Source organism: Eulemur rufifrons, chromosome 10 (assembly GCF_041146395.1).
Source record: "Eulemur rufifrons isolate Redbay chromosome 10, OSU_ERuf_1, whole genome shotgun sequence".
NCBI classification, from domain to species: domain Eukaryota; kingdom Metazoa; phylum Chordata; class Mammalia; order Primates; family Lemuridae; genus Eulemur; species Eulemur rufifrons.
The window spans coordinates 540,969-557,546 of NC_090992.1; the positions used below are offsets into that span (position 1 = coordinate 540,969).

Genomic DNA, 16,578 nt, shown 5'->3' on the forward strand with positions numbered 1-16,578 from the left:
TAATACCAAACCCTATACAGTTTTTTCCTATACATAAACCTATGATAAAATTTATAAATAGGATCAATAAGAAATTTGTAAGTAATAATAAAATAGAAGAATTATAACAATATGCTGTAGTAAAAGTTCTGTGCATAAGATCTCTCTCCCTCAACTGTATGGCGGGCAGCTGACGCAGTGCAAAGGGGAACTACAGGCGGTGGTGGGGGCTACTGTACATCATCTCACTGACACTCTGCTCCCTGCTTGTCTTCCAAATCTTAGGTTCAATTATTTCTCAGATTGTCAGTCATTTATAAATCCCTCTCACAATGCTCTTTCTTTCATGCCTATCACTACTCCTTATTTCAAGTCTTCCTCACCTCAGTCCTGCCCTACGCCCACAGGTGAGCCTGTTGCTTTAGACGTGCTCCTCCCCAGTTCCATCCTGCAGGGTCAGACAAGTCAGATAAATCATCACTACCTCAGGTCTCACGTGCTCAAAATGCTACTGAAAGGGCGGCACTGCTAATAAACTAACAGGGAAAAAAGGAAAAATCAAATATACAACTGCCCCTTTGTTTGTTTAACTGCCTGTGGCTTGCTGTCTTTAGGAGTTTGTTTTACAGAACTGGAACAAAACTGAGCAGAAAGAAAGGGCGAATACCCCTCCTTCTCCACATCGGCCAGACCACACAGCAAAAGCCTGACAAAGCCAGTCTAGCAGAGAAAAAACAAAAACAAACACAGCAGCCTCCTGTCATTTTGCAACAATAACCAACCACTTTATCCTTTACCCCAATAAAAACCCCAAACCCCTCACCCTTCAGGCCAGCACTTCTTTCACGCTGTACCCGGTCCTCTCTGGGAACGTAAAACAAACGTCTTGCTCCAAACCTATCCTGATGTTTGCGAGGAGGATTCCTTCTCGGCCTGCGGTGCGAGTGCCCACCCAGCAGACACAATGGGCCTCTAACGCTCACCAAATAAACGCTAAACTCTTACAGTTAATGTTCAAAGCCATGGACGCTCCATCCCCAAAATACTTTGATCACGTTATCTTACGTATATAACCCTGGAAAAGCCATTCCCTTATCATCCTTCCCACAAAAACTCTAACAAGATATGCAGAATTCCCTAAGGATTTCTCAGAGAGTTGATGTCTCATCTGTCTGGGACGTGAGGTAAAGGGAAAGCGGCAGCCAAGTCACCGTGACTGTTCACGCGCCCACACGCTCACATACATAACTCACTCTGCCGTCTCAGTGACTTGACTTCAGTTTGTGTTATCCCACCCATTCTATCTTCACTTGTTCACTTGTCACCATGTAGACACTACCAATCGTCACAGACCCATCTCAGTGACCAGCCCTTCCACAATCACAGAAGACTCGGCGGCTTACTCCGCGTACAGACCAGCCTTCTCGCCAGTGAGACCCCTCCCCATGCCGCCAGGCCTCTGCACACAGTGCTGTTCCTTCCGCATTAAAGCCCAGTCTCCCTTCACCAACGTGCTGGCCTCCTACACTCACCTTACGATCCAGCTCAAACAATCTCTCCTCTGCCCCAGGAAGGTGTTACTCCTTATACAACACTAAGCATATCGGCCATATTATTTGATAAGTCTATTCACTAACAAGATAACAAAGCTCCCAGGGCAAGAACTGTATTATATTATATTCATCTTTGTTCACTCAACACTCAAGGTTTGTCAAAATGGGTGTTAAATTCTTGTTTTCTCCTCAAATATGTTAGGCCCTTGGAAATATGTAAAATGGCCTAAAAATATGTCTTGGCCTGGCACAGTGGCTCACGCCTGTAATCCCAGCACTCTGGGAGGCCGAGGCGGGCGTATTGTTTGAGCTCAGGAGTTCAAGACCAGCCTGAGCAAGAGCGAGACCCCGCCTCTACTAAAAATAGAAAAAATTATATGGACAGCTAAAAATATATACAGAAAAAATTAGCCGGGCATGGTGGCACATGCCTGTAGTCCCAGCTACTTGGGAGGCTGAGGCAGGAGGATAGCTTGAGCCCAGGAGTTTGAGGTTGCTGTGAGCTAGGCTGACGCCACGGCACTCACTCTAGCCCGGGCAACAGAGCGAGACTCCGTCTAAAAAAAAAAAAAAAAAGCCTTAAGTCATGACACAAGTCCACATACCAGGGACTGTAAGTTTCCTTATTTAAGGCTCACAACAACCTTATTCCACAGCTGCTCTACCTGTTGTACTAGGCGGTACAGAGCCTCATGAAAGTTAAATAATTCACACACGTGAGTGAATCAGGACTCAAAACCCGAGTGTGACTAAAAAGTTCATCAACTTCATACTGCCCTATCTATCCCAGGGGATAAAACAGATTATCTGCTTTAGGTGGAAGTCCAATATATGGTTTTTAGACCTCTTAATATTTATCATTTACTGAGCAAAGCAGAGATTTATACAGTAAAAGCTTTTCAAGGTAGAAATGAAAGTAAATTAAATTTAGGAAACAGTTTCTAAGTTTCAAAATATTCAGAAAAGTATCAAATTGAAAGAAAAATCTAACCATGACTTTTACTGTACTAAATGCCTTAAACAAAGCTCCTCCTGAATGCAACTGAAATGCTGCATTTAAAACAGCAAATGCTGCATTAAAAACAATGTAAGATTTGGGGGAAAAAATTGCACAAATGCATAACTGAAATGGCACAAAAGTAAGGAATCCAAAGGCCAAGAATGAAGTGAAAGCAAGAATACTTGGACTTGGGAAACCAACAAAGCCCCCTGATCTACCAGATGGTTTCTGCCAAACTAAATGTAAGACTAGACTTCACATTTTGATGTTGGGAGGGAGGGAGACAGGAGATAAATAATCTACCACAATTCGGGAATCCAACAGGAAACCTCCTCACAAAGCTGCACCCTCATCGTAAGGGGCAAGCAAGGTACAAGCAGAGGGGACAAGAAGAAAACTTGCCTTGCACTGGGAAAAAATTCGGGGCGAGGGGGAACCATACAATAAAAAAAACCCTGAGAATTCAAAACCACAAGCCATCCCTCGTGTAGGTCTGTACTCTGAATTCATAATACCTTAATCACATAAGTAAACCTAAAGAAGTCCAGAACTGTTAATACACATAAACAACCGGCAGGAACGTAAAACCTCCTTGTAAGAACACAACTTCAACCCAAACCTCAAAGTGTGACCATGCCTGAAGTTCCAAGACATATGAACTCGTAGAGAGACAGACACACACACACACACACACACACCCCAACTACAACAAAACCTACTCACGCGAGGAAATAAGATATGATGAAAAGTAATGGACCAAAACAAACAAACAAACAGAGCAGAACACCACTTGCAAACACTTCTATACACTGGACATATCAGAGAATATAAAGCTATAATGAAAAAAACTTTCAAACAAAAGGAAACTTGAAAATGAGCCAGAGATTATAAACAACGACGAAGCAGGTGAGATTGAACCAGGACAAGGAAGCCCCAGGAGCCACCCTCCTCACAGCCAGGCCAGCCTGAACCGAGTGACAAGCACTGCGATCCGCATCTGGAGGAGGGATGGGAGCACGGGGAGGGGCTCTGGAGCAGAAGAGGATGGGGGAGGCCTAAAGCTGAGCGTGGAGCAGGGACACTGAGAAAAATCCTCAAACACACCGAACTACAAGGTAACACTGATGAGATTTGAAACCACCGGTGCACTGAAAGTAACCACAACAATAAAAAAAATCCAAATCTAGCTCAACTCTAGCAGAAGACGACCTGTTTTCATCTCCAGGCCTAAAAGCTACCACCCTTGGTCTTAACTGCCCCCCACACAATACATAGCATTAAACCCAAAATTACGACTCATATAAAAACTGGTAAAAAATTATGACTCATATAAAAAAGGTTAAAAAAAAATACAATGCCAACAGACAAAGCAATCAACAGAGTAGCCTACCAAAATTAGAGCTGATCCAGATGCCAGAACTATCAGAGAGAGATTTTAAAGCAACTAAGATTAATACTTTAAAGGTACAGATAACATGCACAGACAGATGGAGAATTTCAGCAGACATAAGTAAAACATAAGATAGAGTAATATGAAAATGTCAAGCAAAAACCATGGTAATAGAGATCAAGAATGCTCATCAGTAGACTCAACACAACTGAGTTATGAACGAACTTAAACACAGGTCAATAAAATTACCCAAACTGAAATAGAGAAAAAGAGTAAAAAACAAACAAAACTCAAACCACACACACACACACACACACACACACACACACACAAAATGAAGCAACTGAATGGCATATTAAGATGCAACTAAAAAGGGAATTAGTGAATTGGGAAGATAGATCCAGAAAAATGCAGTACAAAGTCATCATGAAGAAATGAAAAGTAAGAAAGAAAGCTTAGAAGATATAGAGGAAAGGCTGAAAAGACTTAACACACATTTAAAGTTCAAGAAGGTGCTAATACAAAAGGGAATGAGACAATGTCTAAAGAAAAATGAAAATTTGTGATGCCCAAAGTAGTCCAACAAATCCAAAGCAGGATAATTAAAAATGGTAACATCAAATTCACAGAGAAAACATAAATAGAAGACTTATAATGCAGCCAGGGGGAAAATATAGGTCACTATAATGGAAGGAAAACTAGATTAATGACTGACTCCTCCAAAAGTAATGGAAGCCAAGAAACAGAATGTACTGCTTATGATGATAAAAAATCATTCTCTTGTTTTGTCATCAGTAATTATATTCAAAAACAATCCTCCAAGAATGAGGCAAAAATAAAGATATTTTCAGACAAAAAGAAAGAAAGAAAAACAGTACACTTAGTTTAGATATTTAACAAAAGACCTTCACTAAAGAAAACTTTAGGCCGGGCACGGTGGCTCACGCCTGTAATCCTAGCACTCTGGGAGGCCCAGGCGGGTGGATTGTTTGAGGCCAGAAGTTCGAGATCAGCCTGAGCAAGAGCGAGACCCTGTCCCTACTAAAAAATAGAAAGAAATTATCTAGCCAACTAAAATATATATAGAAAAAAAAATTAGCTGGGCATGGTGGCGCATGCCTGTAGTCCCAGCTACTCAGGAGGCTGAGGCAGGAGGATTGCTTGAGCCCAGGAGTTTGAGGTTGCTGTGAGCTAGGCTGATGCCACAGCACTCTAGCCCGGGCAACAGGGCCAGACTCTGTCTCAAAAAAAAAAAAAAAAGAAAAAAAAAAACAAAACCCCAAAAAACTTTAAAGAGTATACTTAAAACATAACACAAATGTTCCGTGTTCCCATAAGTAAGGTCTTTTATGCAAGAAAGAATTAAAAGCAAAACATGCTAAATATGTGGTTAAATATGAACAAATAATGACTGCACAACACAATAAATTCAAACAAAATTTATAAGATAAATACATAAAGCTAAAATACCAGACAACAGGAATTATATTTGGATACTAGCATCAAACTCTTATAAGTTTAGCTACTTAGTAGCTTCACATATTTTAAAGTAGGAATTTAAAAATAGAGAGAATTAGCACTAAAAAAAGAGAACAAACACTAGTTTTAATGGAGTACGGTAGGGAGGAGGGGTGAGAAAAAACAACTTACTATAAAAGATAGCATAAACAATACGAGGGAAAAAAGTAGAACAAAGTACATAGTGCAGTAAAAGTAAATCCTAACCTATCAGCAATCACAATGAATGTAAATAAAACAGTCTTTCCAGGTAAAAAATAATCTTACACAGAAAAAGAGAAAACAGATCCCAACAGGCTCACAGAACTTGATACAAAAGATATGACAAAAGGAGTATCAGAAATTAAAATTATAGGCTAATGTCTCATTAAAAAACAAATGGAAAAATCATAAACTTGACTATCAAACTGTATTCAGAATGTAGGAAAAAACAACTCAACTTGAGCTTTTATTGGATAATATTAGAAAAATCTGTTACAATAAATTATCATATTAAGAGATCAAAGAAAAAGAAAAGGCATGAATCACTGTAATAAATGCAGGAAAAAGTTTCCGATAAATTTCCATATCATTTCCTTTTTGACACAGAGTCTCACTCTGTTGCCCGGGCTAGAGTGAGTGCCGTGGCGTCAGCCTAGCTCACAGCAACCTCAGACTCCTGGGCTCAAGCGATCCTCCTGCCTCAGCCTCCTGCGTAGCTGGGACTACAGGCATGTGCCACCATGCCCAGCTAATTTCTTTTTATTTTTTTAGTAGAGACGGGGGTCTCGCTCTTGCTCAGGCTGCTCTCAAACTCCTGACCTCAAACGATCCTCCTGCCTCGGCCTCCCAGAGTGCTAGGATTACAGGCGTGAGCCACTGCGCCTGGCCCATTTCCTGATAAAAATTCTTAGCAATATTTTTTGATACTCAGGTTATCTCTTCTAAGTTACTACGAACTTTTGACACAAGCCCAGTAATTTTAAGTATTAATATTTCCTTGCTTTCTGACAGAAGAAATCCCAATCTACTACATTTCCTGACCCACACCTGCTATAAGCCACTACTCACTGGAGGTTTGTGTCCTTTTAGTGGGGGATGTACTTACTCCCCACCAGCAGGGCTCTGTAGCCACTAGGCATGCTTATGACTACTTGGTTGCCACTGCTTCTAAGCTTGTGCAATAAGTCGCCATAGGAAACACACTTTTTTAACATGGACCATGTGGTAATACTTTGAAGAGAAAAAAAGTCACGTGCTGATGCTGACATTTTCGATTTAAGTTTTATGTAACATCTTTGCTTTTATATAACTCATATGCTGAAAAAAAAATCTTGATTGTTAATGAAATTTATATATGCATATATAATTATGCATTTTATTTCTAATTAATCTTTATATATAGAATTTCTTTTTATAATATACACATATATTATCTATATATATAATAGCTTTAAATTAACAGTATCAACATTACCACTAACATCCTGGTTACATAATTTTTGTTCCTAATAACTCATATATGTATGTACTTGTGCATGTATGTTAACTGTTATATTAATTATAATTACACAGTTACATGTACTGTGCGTCCATACGCACACGCATATACAGTCATGTGTTGCTTAATGATGAGGAATCATTCTGAGAAATGAGTTGTTGGGCGATTTCATCACTGCGAGCGTCACAGAGTTTACTTCCTCAAGCGCAGATGATGCAGCTTACGACACGTGTGGGCTACACTCTATGGCCTATCGCTCCCAGATTACAAACCTGTAGAGCGTGGTACTGTGCCAAATACTGTAAGCAACTGTAACACATGTTAAGCACTTGTGTATCCAAACATAGAAAAGGTACAGCCAAAATACCATATTATAATCTTATGGGACCACTGTCATACATGCCATCTGTCACTGACCAAAACACCATTATGTGGCACGTTGACTGTATAAAAAACTGTAAAAATACCACTATTAATACTAATGAAACAACTAGCTCTTTCTGTCCCTATGACAACATAGCCCATTAGGAATGTACAGAGAAAATACTGTCTCTTAAAGCCACCAGAAATTATAATTCTTGGTGGAATTATACCAACAATTTTACATATATTAAAATCATTGTTTTGGTTGGGGTAATTACATTTTTTTCACCTTTTTGAATTGGTTTTAGTACATAAAAAGATTTATATATCTCCACTAAAATTGCTCTTCTTTCTCAGTTTTCTACCTTTTCTTGCCTTTTTATTTTTTCAAATGTGCTAGGCACAAAACCACCACTACACATGATAGTATTCTTCACTGGGATCTCAGTAAATCCATAAGGTAAAGTAAGAAAAAATAATATGATGGTAACTCCATGTTTAAGAACATACTATCTCCTTTTGTTCAGGTTTAATTTTTCGTTTTTCCAAGGGTAGTTAAAAACATTGTTTTTGCACACTTGTTAAGTTCATGCTTAAGTATTTTTTAAAGAGATGGGGTCTCACTGTGTTGCCCAGGCTGGAATGCAGTGGCTATTCACAGGCATGATCACAGCGCACTATAGCCTCAAACTCCTCCTTCCTCAGCAGCCTACCACGTAGATGTGACTACAGACTCATGCCTCCGTGGCTTGGCTTAGGTATTTTTTTCAGTTATTGTAAACATATTCTCCCTTTATGTGACACATATATGTCACAGATCAATTTTTTGATCCCTATTTAAAAACTGCTAAGATTTAAGATTGTACTAAATTTTAGATGGATATTGAAAGAATTTACCTATTAAAAATATTGATTAACTCAAACGATTTAGTGCTAAAGATCTAAAGAACTTTTATAGTTTTCTATGTGAAGGTCTCTTGCAACTTCTGTTAGATTTAATCTGATACATGTGAATTTTTTTATGTTTATAAATGGTGTGTTTATAAAATTACATCTTTTAATTATTTGTTGCTTGTAAAGAAAAAGTAAAACTGATTTTTTTGTGTATGAACAAGTATCCAGTGACCTTGCTGAAATCACTTATTAATTTTAAAAGTTTACATTTAGGTATTGTTGGGTTTTCTACGTGCAAACCATGTCATTTGTAAACTACAGTTCTCTATATTTTTTTTTTTTAACTTTTTTCCCTTGCCTAAATGCACTGTACAGGATCTCCTAGACAGTGGTTTTGGTATTGATGGGCTTTCTTGACACATTCCCAAATGCTGGGAGAAAGTTTTCAGTATCTATTACAGGGTTTGTGCAGGTAACTCAAATAAGGCTATGGAACTTTCCTTCTCTTCCTTGCTTGCTAAAACATTTTAAAATCATGAATGGGTTTGGAATATTATCAAGTGTTTTACCTGTATCTACAGAGATGATCATTTGACTTTTTTTTTTCTCTAATTGTATCAATGTAGTGAACCACACTGATTTTTAAATGCTAAATCAACTTGCAACTCTAGGAATAAATTCACTTTAGTCATGATGTTTTATCTACTCTATGTATTACTGGGATTTGATTCCCCCAGATTTTAATATTTTTATATCTATTTTCATTAAAAAGAATACTAACCTATAATATTGCTTTTGTATAATGCCCTTGTTAGGGTTTGTTATCAAAATTAAACTGGGCTCATATAATAAAAACAGAGGAAGTATTCAAACTGTTTCTACGTCCTGTTAGAGGTAATGTGTTATTTCTTCTTTAAGTGTGTGGAAAAATTTACCAGTGAGGCCATAGGGGTCTGAATTTCTAAACGAGAAAGTTTGTCATTGCAGATGCACTGTCTTTCCTAGGCACTGGCTTGTGTAGATTTTCTAATCTACCTTTTGTCTCTATGGATTTCTCTATTCTAGACATTTGATATAAATGAAATCATATATATAGGTGGCCTTTTGCACACTGCTTCTTTCACTGTTTTCAAGGTTCATCCATGCTGTAGCAGGTGTCGATATTTCATTCTTTTGTATGGCAGAATTATATTCCATCATATGAATACATGACATCTTGTTTATTGATTTATCAAGTTGATGGACATTTGGGCTGTTTCTACTTTTTGGATTTTATGAATAATGTGTACATTAGTGCACAAGATTTTATGTGGACCTGTGTTTTCAATTCTTTTGTGTGCATATGCAGGAGTGGAAATGATGGCTCATATGGTAATTCTATTTTTAACTGTTTGAGGAATTGCCTGCTTTCCAAATCAGCTGCACCATTTTATATTTCTACCAGCAATGCACAAAGGCTCCAATTTCTCCACACCCCTGCCAATACCTGTCATTGTCCACCTGTAAAATTATTATTTATAATCATTTTCAAGTTTGGATATTCTCTGTCCTCAAGTTATGTTGTGAGTGTGGTTTATATATAGATTTCTTTCACCCATCTTACAGATTTACATTGATTTTAGGGAAAATATTGGGGGAGAGGTAGTTGAGTTGATGTCACTGTCTTCAGCTACACAGAAGCAGCTAGATTTAAAAGTTAAATTAAAATAACGAACTAGTAAAATTCTACAAAGCAGTATAGGTTAAGTCAAATAATTTTGTTATGGGGAGGCGCTTTTAACAGCATAACCTCAAATCCCAAAGTCTAAGAAGAAAACAAACTCGACAGATCCCCGCCCCCTAAAAATTGTAACTGTGATAAAATGCATTTTATATTTAAGGTTGAAGAGAATGATAATTTATAGACTTTTATAAAAAAATGGCTCATTTACCAATAAAAACCTCTTATGAAAGGAATAATCCAAGTAGAAAAATGGGCAAGAGGTAAGAATAGTAAGAAAAATCCCCTCCACAGCAGATGAGAATGCGCACCACCTCACCACACCAAATGGAGTTTAAACAAGATTACTGCAGACTGTGTCAGATTAAGGTGACTAACACTATCAGGTGATCAAGAAAGTGTTCAGAAAAAGGCATTCCGAATCACCAGTGGAGCTATTCAAATCTGTACAAATAAAAACATAATAAAACCATTTAATACACTCAGACCAACCATTTTTAAGATTTCTGAAAATTTTATCTATTCTGGAATTTCTCCTATAACTCATAAAGCATTTTAAACTATGCTGGTCATCAATAAAATAAAGCTTTGGAATTTAAAAATTACCAACCATAAATATATATACTTGATGTGACTTCTTTATGACTTTTTATTTTATATATACACTTTTTCCTCAAACATTTGAGAATAAATTGGAGATAAAGTGATTCTTGACCCCGGAATGTGTCAACATGTATTTCCTAAGAAGGACTTTGTCTTACATAACCACAGTACTTATCAAAATAGGAGAATTTGAAATTCTCTGATCTGCAGTCCATACCCACGTTATCATCAATTGCACCAACAATGTCATTTATAGCTAACTCCCATGTTAGTATTTGTCACGTTTTCCCACCAGAAATTTAGTAATTTTTCCCTTCAAAAATGATTTGTGGGGAAATACTTTGAGATCTCATAAGTATTCTGTTCCTCATCAAACGTTCATCCCCAAGTTTTAGCATTCATTTATCATTTTCTAACTTGATCATCCCTACTGTCAGGAAGAGCTTTCCCTTCTCCCCAATTCATGCATTCATTTATTTCCTTAGGATGTACAATGTCCTGTATTATACAGGAGGATACCACCAATTACTGTGAATTTGTATCTGAAGCCTCAGATTGTGACAGATTTGGCAGTGGGAATCCCTTCAGCTTGGCTCCTGTGTCCTTTTGCTGGGTCCCTATAATTCTCTGAATACTTCCTTACTTGGTGAGATGGATGATGAAAATGTATCTTGCTAGGGAGGTGGGTGGTAAGGGTTATGCATTTGTTAAATCATCAAATTTTGTATTTAAAATTTGTTTATATTAATACTCTAGCTAGTAGTGCTTTCTACAATGGTATGGGCAAGTAATTCTTAAACTACTTTAACTGCAAATAAACAAATCAATGATAATAAAAGCCAAGTTTCTCATGTTATACAAAGAAAGTACTAAAAAAGCCAGAATAAACTCTGGGTTTTTAACACAGATAGATATACAGACATAAGACATATGTATACAACTGTGTGTACATACGCTCACACGTACACGCATTTTCTAGCTTTGTTCACTGAGAGGTATGAGAAGCAATGAGGCATCTGGAGCAACGAGCACAAGTGTCAGCCAGATCTTGGTTTCTAAATACTTTTCTCCAACAAAAGCTAGCAGGTCTCATTACAGGAAAGGCCGACTCCCAGTTTTGGAAAGGGAATGTATAAGATGAGCATTAGCATCTTGTACTTCAAGTGATTTTACGTTTTCCTTTTCTTCCTCCTTGTAAGAAAATATTATATAATATTTCTACGTACAAAAAGTATTTAAAAACAATGTATATAAGAACACTGAAATAAAATAAAAATACAAATAAAAGCACTATTCTCTTTCCATACAGTGTGAGGAATACAAAATACATCAGCTAGCAAGTAAATGAAAAAACCAATACCACCTGGGCAGTTTTCTCACCATGTCCCTCAATACATATATTTAAAAGAAAAAATTCTAAGGCTTTAATAGGTATCCCATATATCCAATGCTTAAAGAAAATAAATATGAAACAATACGTAGTCCATGCCTTGAACAAACTTGAATTCAAAGAAGATTCACTGAATACTTACTATGCAGGCAGCACTCTGTACTGTGGAAGATACTAACTGAATAAGAGATAATCTTTGCTTTTCAGGAGCTTAAAATCCAGTTGTTTTTATGAAACTTAAACTATTTGAAAATGTCAATCTGACTACAGCACAATGAAATGTAGTTTAGTTTTGAGCCCCGACATTAAAATGTTTCATTAAGAATTCAACCTCAGGCCAGGTGCAGTTGCTCACGCCTTTAATCCCAGCTCTTTGGGAGTCTGAGGTGGGAGGATGGCTTGAGGCTGGGAGTCTTAAGACAAGCCTGAGGAACATAGCAAACCCCCGTCTCTACAAAAAATAAAGAAATTAGGCAGGTGCAGTGGCATGCTCCTGTAGTCCCAGCTACTCAGGAGGCTGAGGCAGGAGGATCACTTGAGTCTATGAGTTTGAGGTTGCTGTGAGCTATGACGATGCCACTGCACTCTGGCCTGGGCAACAGAGCAAGACCCTGTATTAAAAAAAAAGGAGGAAAGAAAGAAAAAGAAAGAAAAAAGAATAATTCAAACTCTATTCTAAACAGTGTAAATCTAATTAGATGGCATGACCATCTACATGAGATGCTAGCATTCCATTCAGCATACGCTATTCTCTTGTAAGGTCATCTCAGAACAAGGTAAAAGGGAGCTGTGTTCTTGATTTTTCTAATGCTTGAAAAAAAAAAATTCTAACGTTACATCAACTACCTAGATCTCGTAAGGAGTAAAGAATTATTCCTTAAATACACCCTTAAAGGAAACCTCACCCCAAATAATTAAAAAGCAAAAATATTATGATCTAGACCTGTGGTCCTCAACGTCCCCACTCCTCGGACTGGTACCTGTCCATGGCCTGTTAGGAATCCGGGCCTCACAGCAGAAAGTGAACGGTGGGCAAGCAAGCGAAGCTCCATCTGTGTTACAGCCACGCCCCGCTGCTCGCATCACCGCATAAGCTCCGCCTCCTGTCAGATCAGCAGAGGCATTAGATTCTCACAGGACCTCAAACCCTACCGTAAACTGCGCGTGTGAGGGATCTGGGTTGTGGCTCCTTGTGAGAATCCAATGCCTGATGGCCTGAGGTGGAGCTGAGGTGGTGATGCTAGTGCTGGGGAGCGGCTGCAAATACAGATGATCATTAGCACAGAGGTCTGACTGCACAATAAACGCATCGCACATGAATCATCCCAAAACCATCCCCCCCACCCCACCTTGGTCCGTGTAAAAATTGTCTTCCACGAAACCTTCCATGTCTCTGGGGCCAAAAAGGTTGAGGATCACTGATCTAGACCATTTTTTACTTGGATGTCTCTTTAATTTTCTCTAATTCATTCCCTCTAGTCCAGAGCACGAACTACACATGTTCCAAGTTTATTGACTAAATTGAACGAGAAAAGAGAAAACACTTGAAAAATCATGATCCCTTTTTGAAAAAATCTTTATTCTAATTTTCTGGTAGAAGGGTAAAAGAAATTATCAAATTTACAACACATTATACATATATCAAGTTTCACACTCAAGGATCAGAAAAGTCTGAGTAATGAAAATGTATGAACTTGGTACATGAATCTTTAAAAGATCAGAGTTATGAAGCCTCCTTAAGTGTTTAAAGCCTATCACATTTAAAGTTCAAACTGAAGCATATCAAAAAACAATTCAGCATTCTTTAAAGTTCTTACCACAATCATTTCTGAAGGCTCTAATACAAGACAATCACATCCTCTTTTTCCTCCAAACTGCTTACCAAAACTATAAAAACAGAAAAACAATTTCTTTAGCAAAGGTTATAAATAAAATATATCAGTATAGGAAAAAAACAAACAGTAAGAAAAACCACCTAGATGTTAACCAAGAAATTCTGATCTTGATCCTATCACTTATATCAATAAAATTAGATTTTCTTGAGGGAAAAAAAACTCCCTGCTTAATTGTTAAGATAAATAGATCTCAATATAGTACTGTATGAAAATTCTTTATCAATTTTTGCCTTTAACTAGTCCCTAAAATTAGTTATAAAAGATACTTGCCTAATCTCAAATTTTGAACATCTGTCATAATATATGTTCAATCAAAGAAAAGAAAAAGCACGGCTAATAAGTATTTGCATATAACCTATGCACATTGGTAGGGTGGGAGAGCATGGGCAATATACATAACCTAAATTTTTGTACCCCCATAATAAGCTGAAATAAAAAAAATAATAACCTATGCACATCCTACCGTATACTTTAAATCATTTCTGGATTACTTATAGAACCTAATACAAAGTAAATGTTATGTAAATAGCTGTTATATTGTATCATTCAAGAAATAATGACAAGTAAAAAAAATCTGTACATTTTCAGACTTCTTTTTCTGGGATGATTTTGATCTGCATTTGCTCAAACCCACAGATGGGAAGCTTGTGGATATGAAGGGCCAACTGCATATAAAGAATGTAGTTAGATACATAGATGATTTACTTTAAAAAAGTATTGGAACCACTGGCTATCTCTTTAAAAAAAACTAAAGCTGGATCAGTACTAAAATAAAATTTATTTTTATAGTCTCAGTTTGAGAAAAAGATTTCTAAGCAAATCAAAAAAGCAAGCAAGCAGGCTGCACGTGGTGGCTCACATCTGTAATCCCAGCACTTTGGGAGGCCAAGGTGGGAGGATCACTTGAGCCTAGGAGTTTGAGATCAACCTGGGCAACACAGTGAGATTCTCTACAAAAAAAGAGAGAAAAATTAGCTGGGCATGATGGCCCATGCCTGTAGTCCCAGCTACGTGGGAGGCTGAGGCAGGAGGATTGCTTCAGTTCAGGAGTGTGAGGTGAGGTTGTAGTGAGCTATAATGATGTCACTGTACTCTAGCCCAAGTGACAGAGTAAGACTCTGTCTCAAAAAAAAAAAAAAAAAAGAAAAAGAAAAGAAAATCAATCATAAAGAAAAAGATCCAGTTTTGATTTTAAAAGATAAACTGAATTTTTAAAAAAATGGGAGAAATTAAAAAAAAAACCTGCCAATTATATAAGATACAAGAGCTTCACACTTATATTACTGTGCACTTAAAAGAAATTATAAAGCAACCTAAAATACCAAAATTTTGAATATTTAGTGCCAGTGATGCGAGCAACGGGGAGTGGCTGTGAACACAGATGAAGCTTCGCTTGCTCGCCCTCGGCTCACTTTCTGTCCGGTTCCTAACAGGCCATGGACAGGTACCACGGCAGCTTTATTAATGTTCCTGAGCACGTGGGATGAGAGGCCCTGGACTCGTCCTGGGAACTCTCTTCAGTGGACACCAGCTCCATCCGCATTCTTGTCACAGCTCTAAGCGCCTCCTGGATATCTGAATTCCAGCAAGAAGTGATGCCAGACGCTCAGATTGCTACCAGGTAGCCTGAAAAGAACTCTAGAGCCCAGAGAGAGCCTGAAAACCCAGATCCAACTCAAGATTTCTTAACACGTAACATCAAAAGCACAGTCCATTGAAGAAAAAAAAAAAAAGAGAAACGAACATCAAAATTAAGTACTTCTGCCCTTTGAAAAACAGTGAACAGATGGAAAACACAATCCAGATAGGGAGACAGTATCTGCAAACCACACACTAAAGGACTTGCACAGAGCACACACAGAACTTCTGAAACACAAAAATAGAAATTAACCACACCTTCCTCAAAAACGGGTAAACGACTCAGAGGCACTTCATAAAAGATATACAAATGACAAGGCACACAAAAATATGCTCACCATCATTGATCTTTAGAAAAATGTAAACTTAAACCACAATCAGATACTACCACATACAAATTAGGATATGTAACTTAAACAGACCGATCTTACCCCTAAGTGTTAGTGAGGATGTGATTTGGAACAACTGGAACTCTCACACTCTGCTGATGGGAATGTCAAATGGCACAACTTTGGGAAAGAGCATGGCACTTTGTTAAAGGTTAAACGCGCATCTACCAAATAACCTAGTCACTGCTAGGTATTTATTCAAAACATATGATGGTATGTGTTCACATAAACACTTACACTCCAACCAGTCTACTCCTGTTTACTCAGACATATTTATGTGGACCGATTTATGTCCACATAAAGACTTCTACACAAACATTCATAGCAACAGTCAAAAACAGGAAACAACCTAAATGTCCATCAGTAATTGAATGCTAAACAAATAGTGGCATATTCATATTAGAGAGTAATGTAATCAGAAGGAATGAAATATGGAGACACGTAACAACATGGATAAACCCAAAATAATGTTAATGAATATTAGAAGCTGGATGAGGAAAGAGTACATATTGTAAGTTTTTCCTTATACAAAATTCAAGATGTAAACTAACTTACGTTGACAAAAGAATCAATAATTGGAGACCAAAGAAGGGAAGAGGGAAGGATGGGAGGGAGGGTGTACAAAGGGGCACGAGGAAACTTTGGGGATAGACAAGTTCATTATCTTTATAGTAGTGGTGGTACAGGTGTTTATATATGCCAAAACTTACTGTATACTGTAAATATGTGCAGTTTAGTGTATGTCAATGATACCTCAATAAAGTTG

The 16,578-nt window shown here is 37.6% G+C and overlaps 1 protein-coding gene across 5 annotated transcripts in view; it reads right to left on the reverse strand.

Annotated features, from left to right (window-relative positions):
• The window catches only part of RAPGEF6 (Rap guanine nucleotide exchange factor 6), a 169,134-nt gene that overhangs the window by 116,277 nt on the left and 36,279 nt on the right, over nucleotides 1-16,578 (reverse strand). For all 5 annotated transcript variants that reach the window (XM_069483583.1, XM_069483584.1, XM_069483581.1 and 2 more), the window contains exon 5: nucleotides 13,708-13,777. In XM_069483583.1, the coding sequence (XP_069339684.1) occupies nucleotides 13,708-13,777 (70 nt within the window). The remainder of the gene's footprint in view (nucleotides 1-13,707; nucleotides 13,778-16,578) is intronic.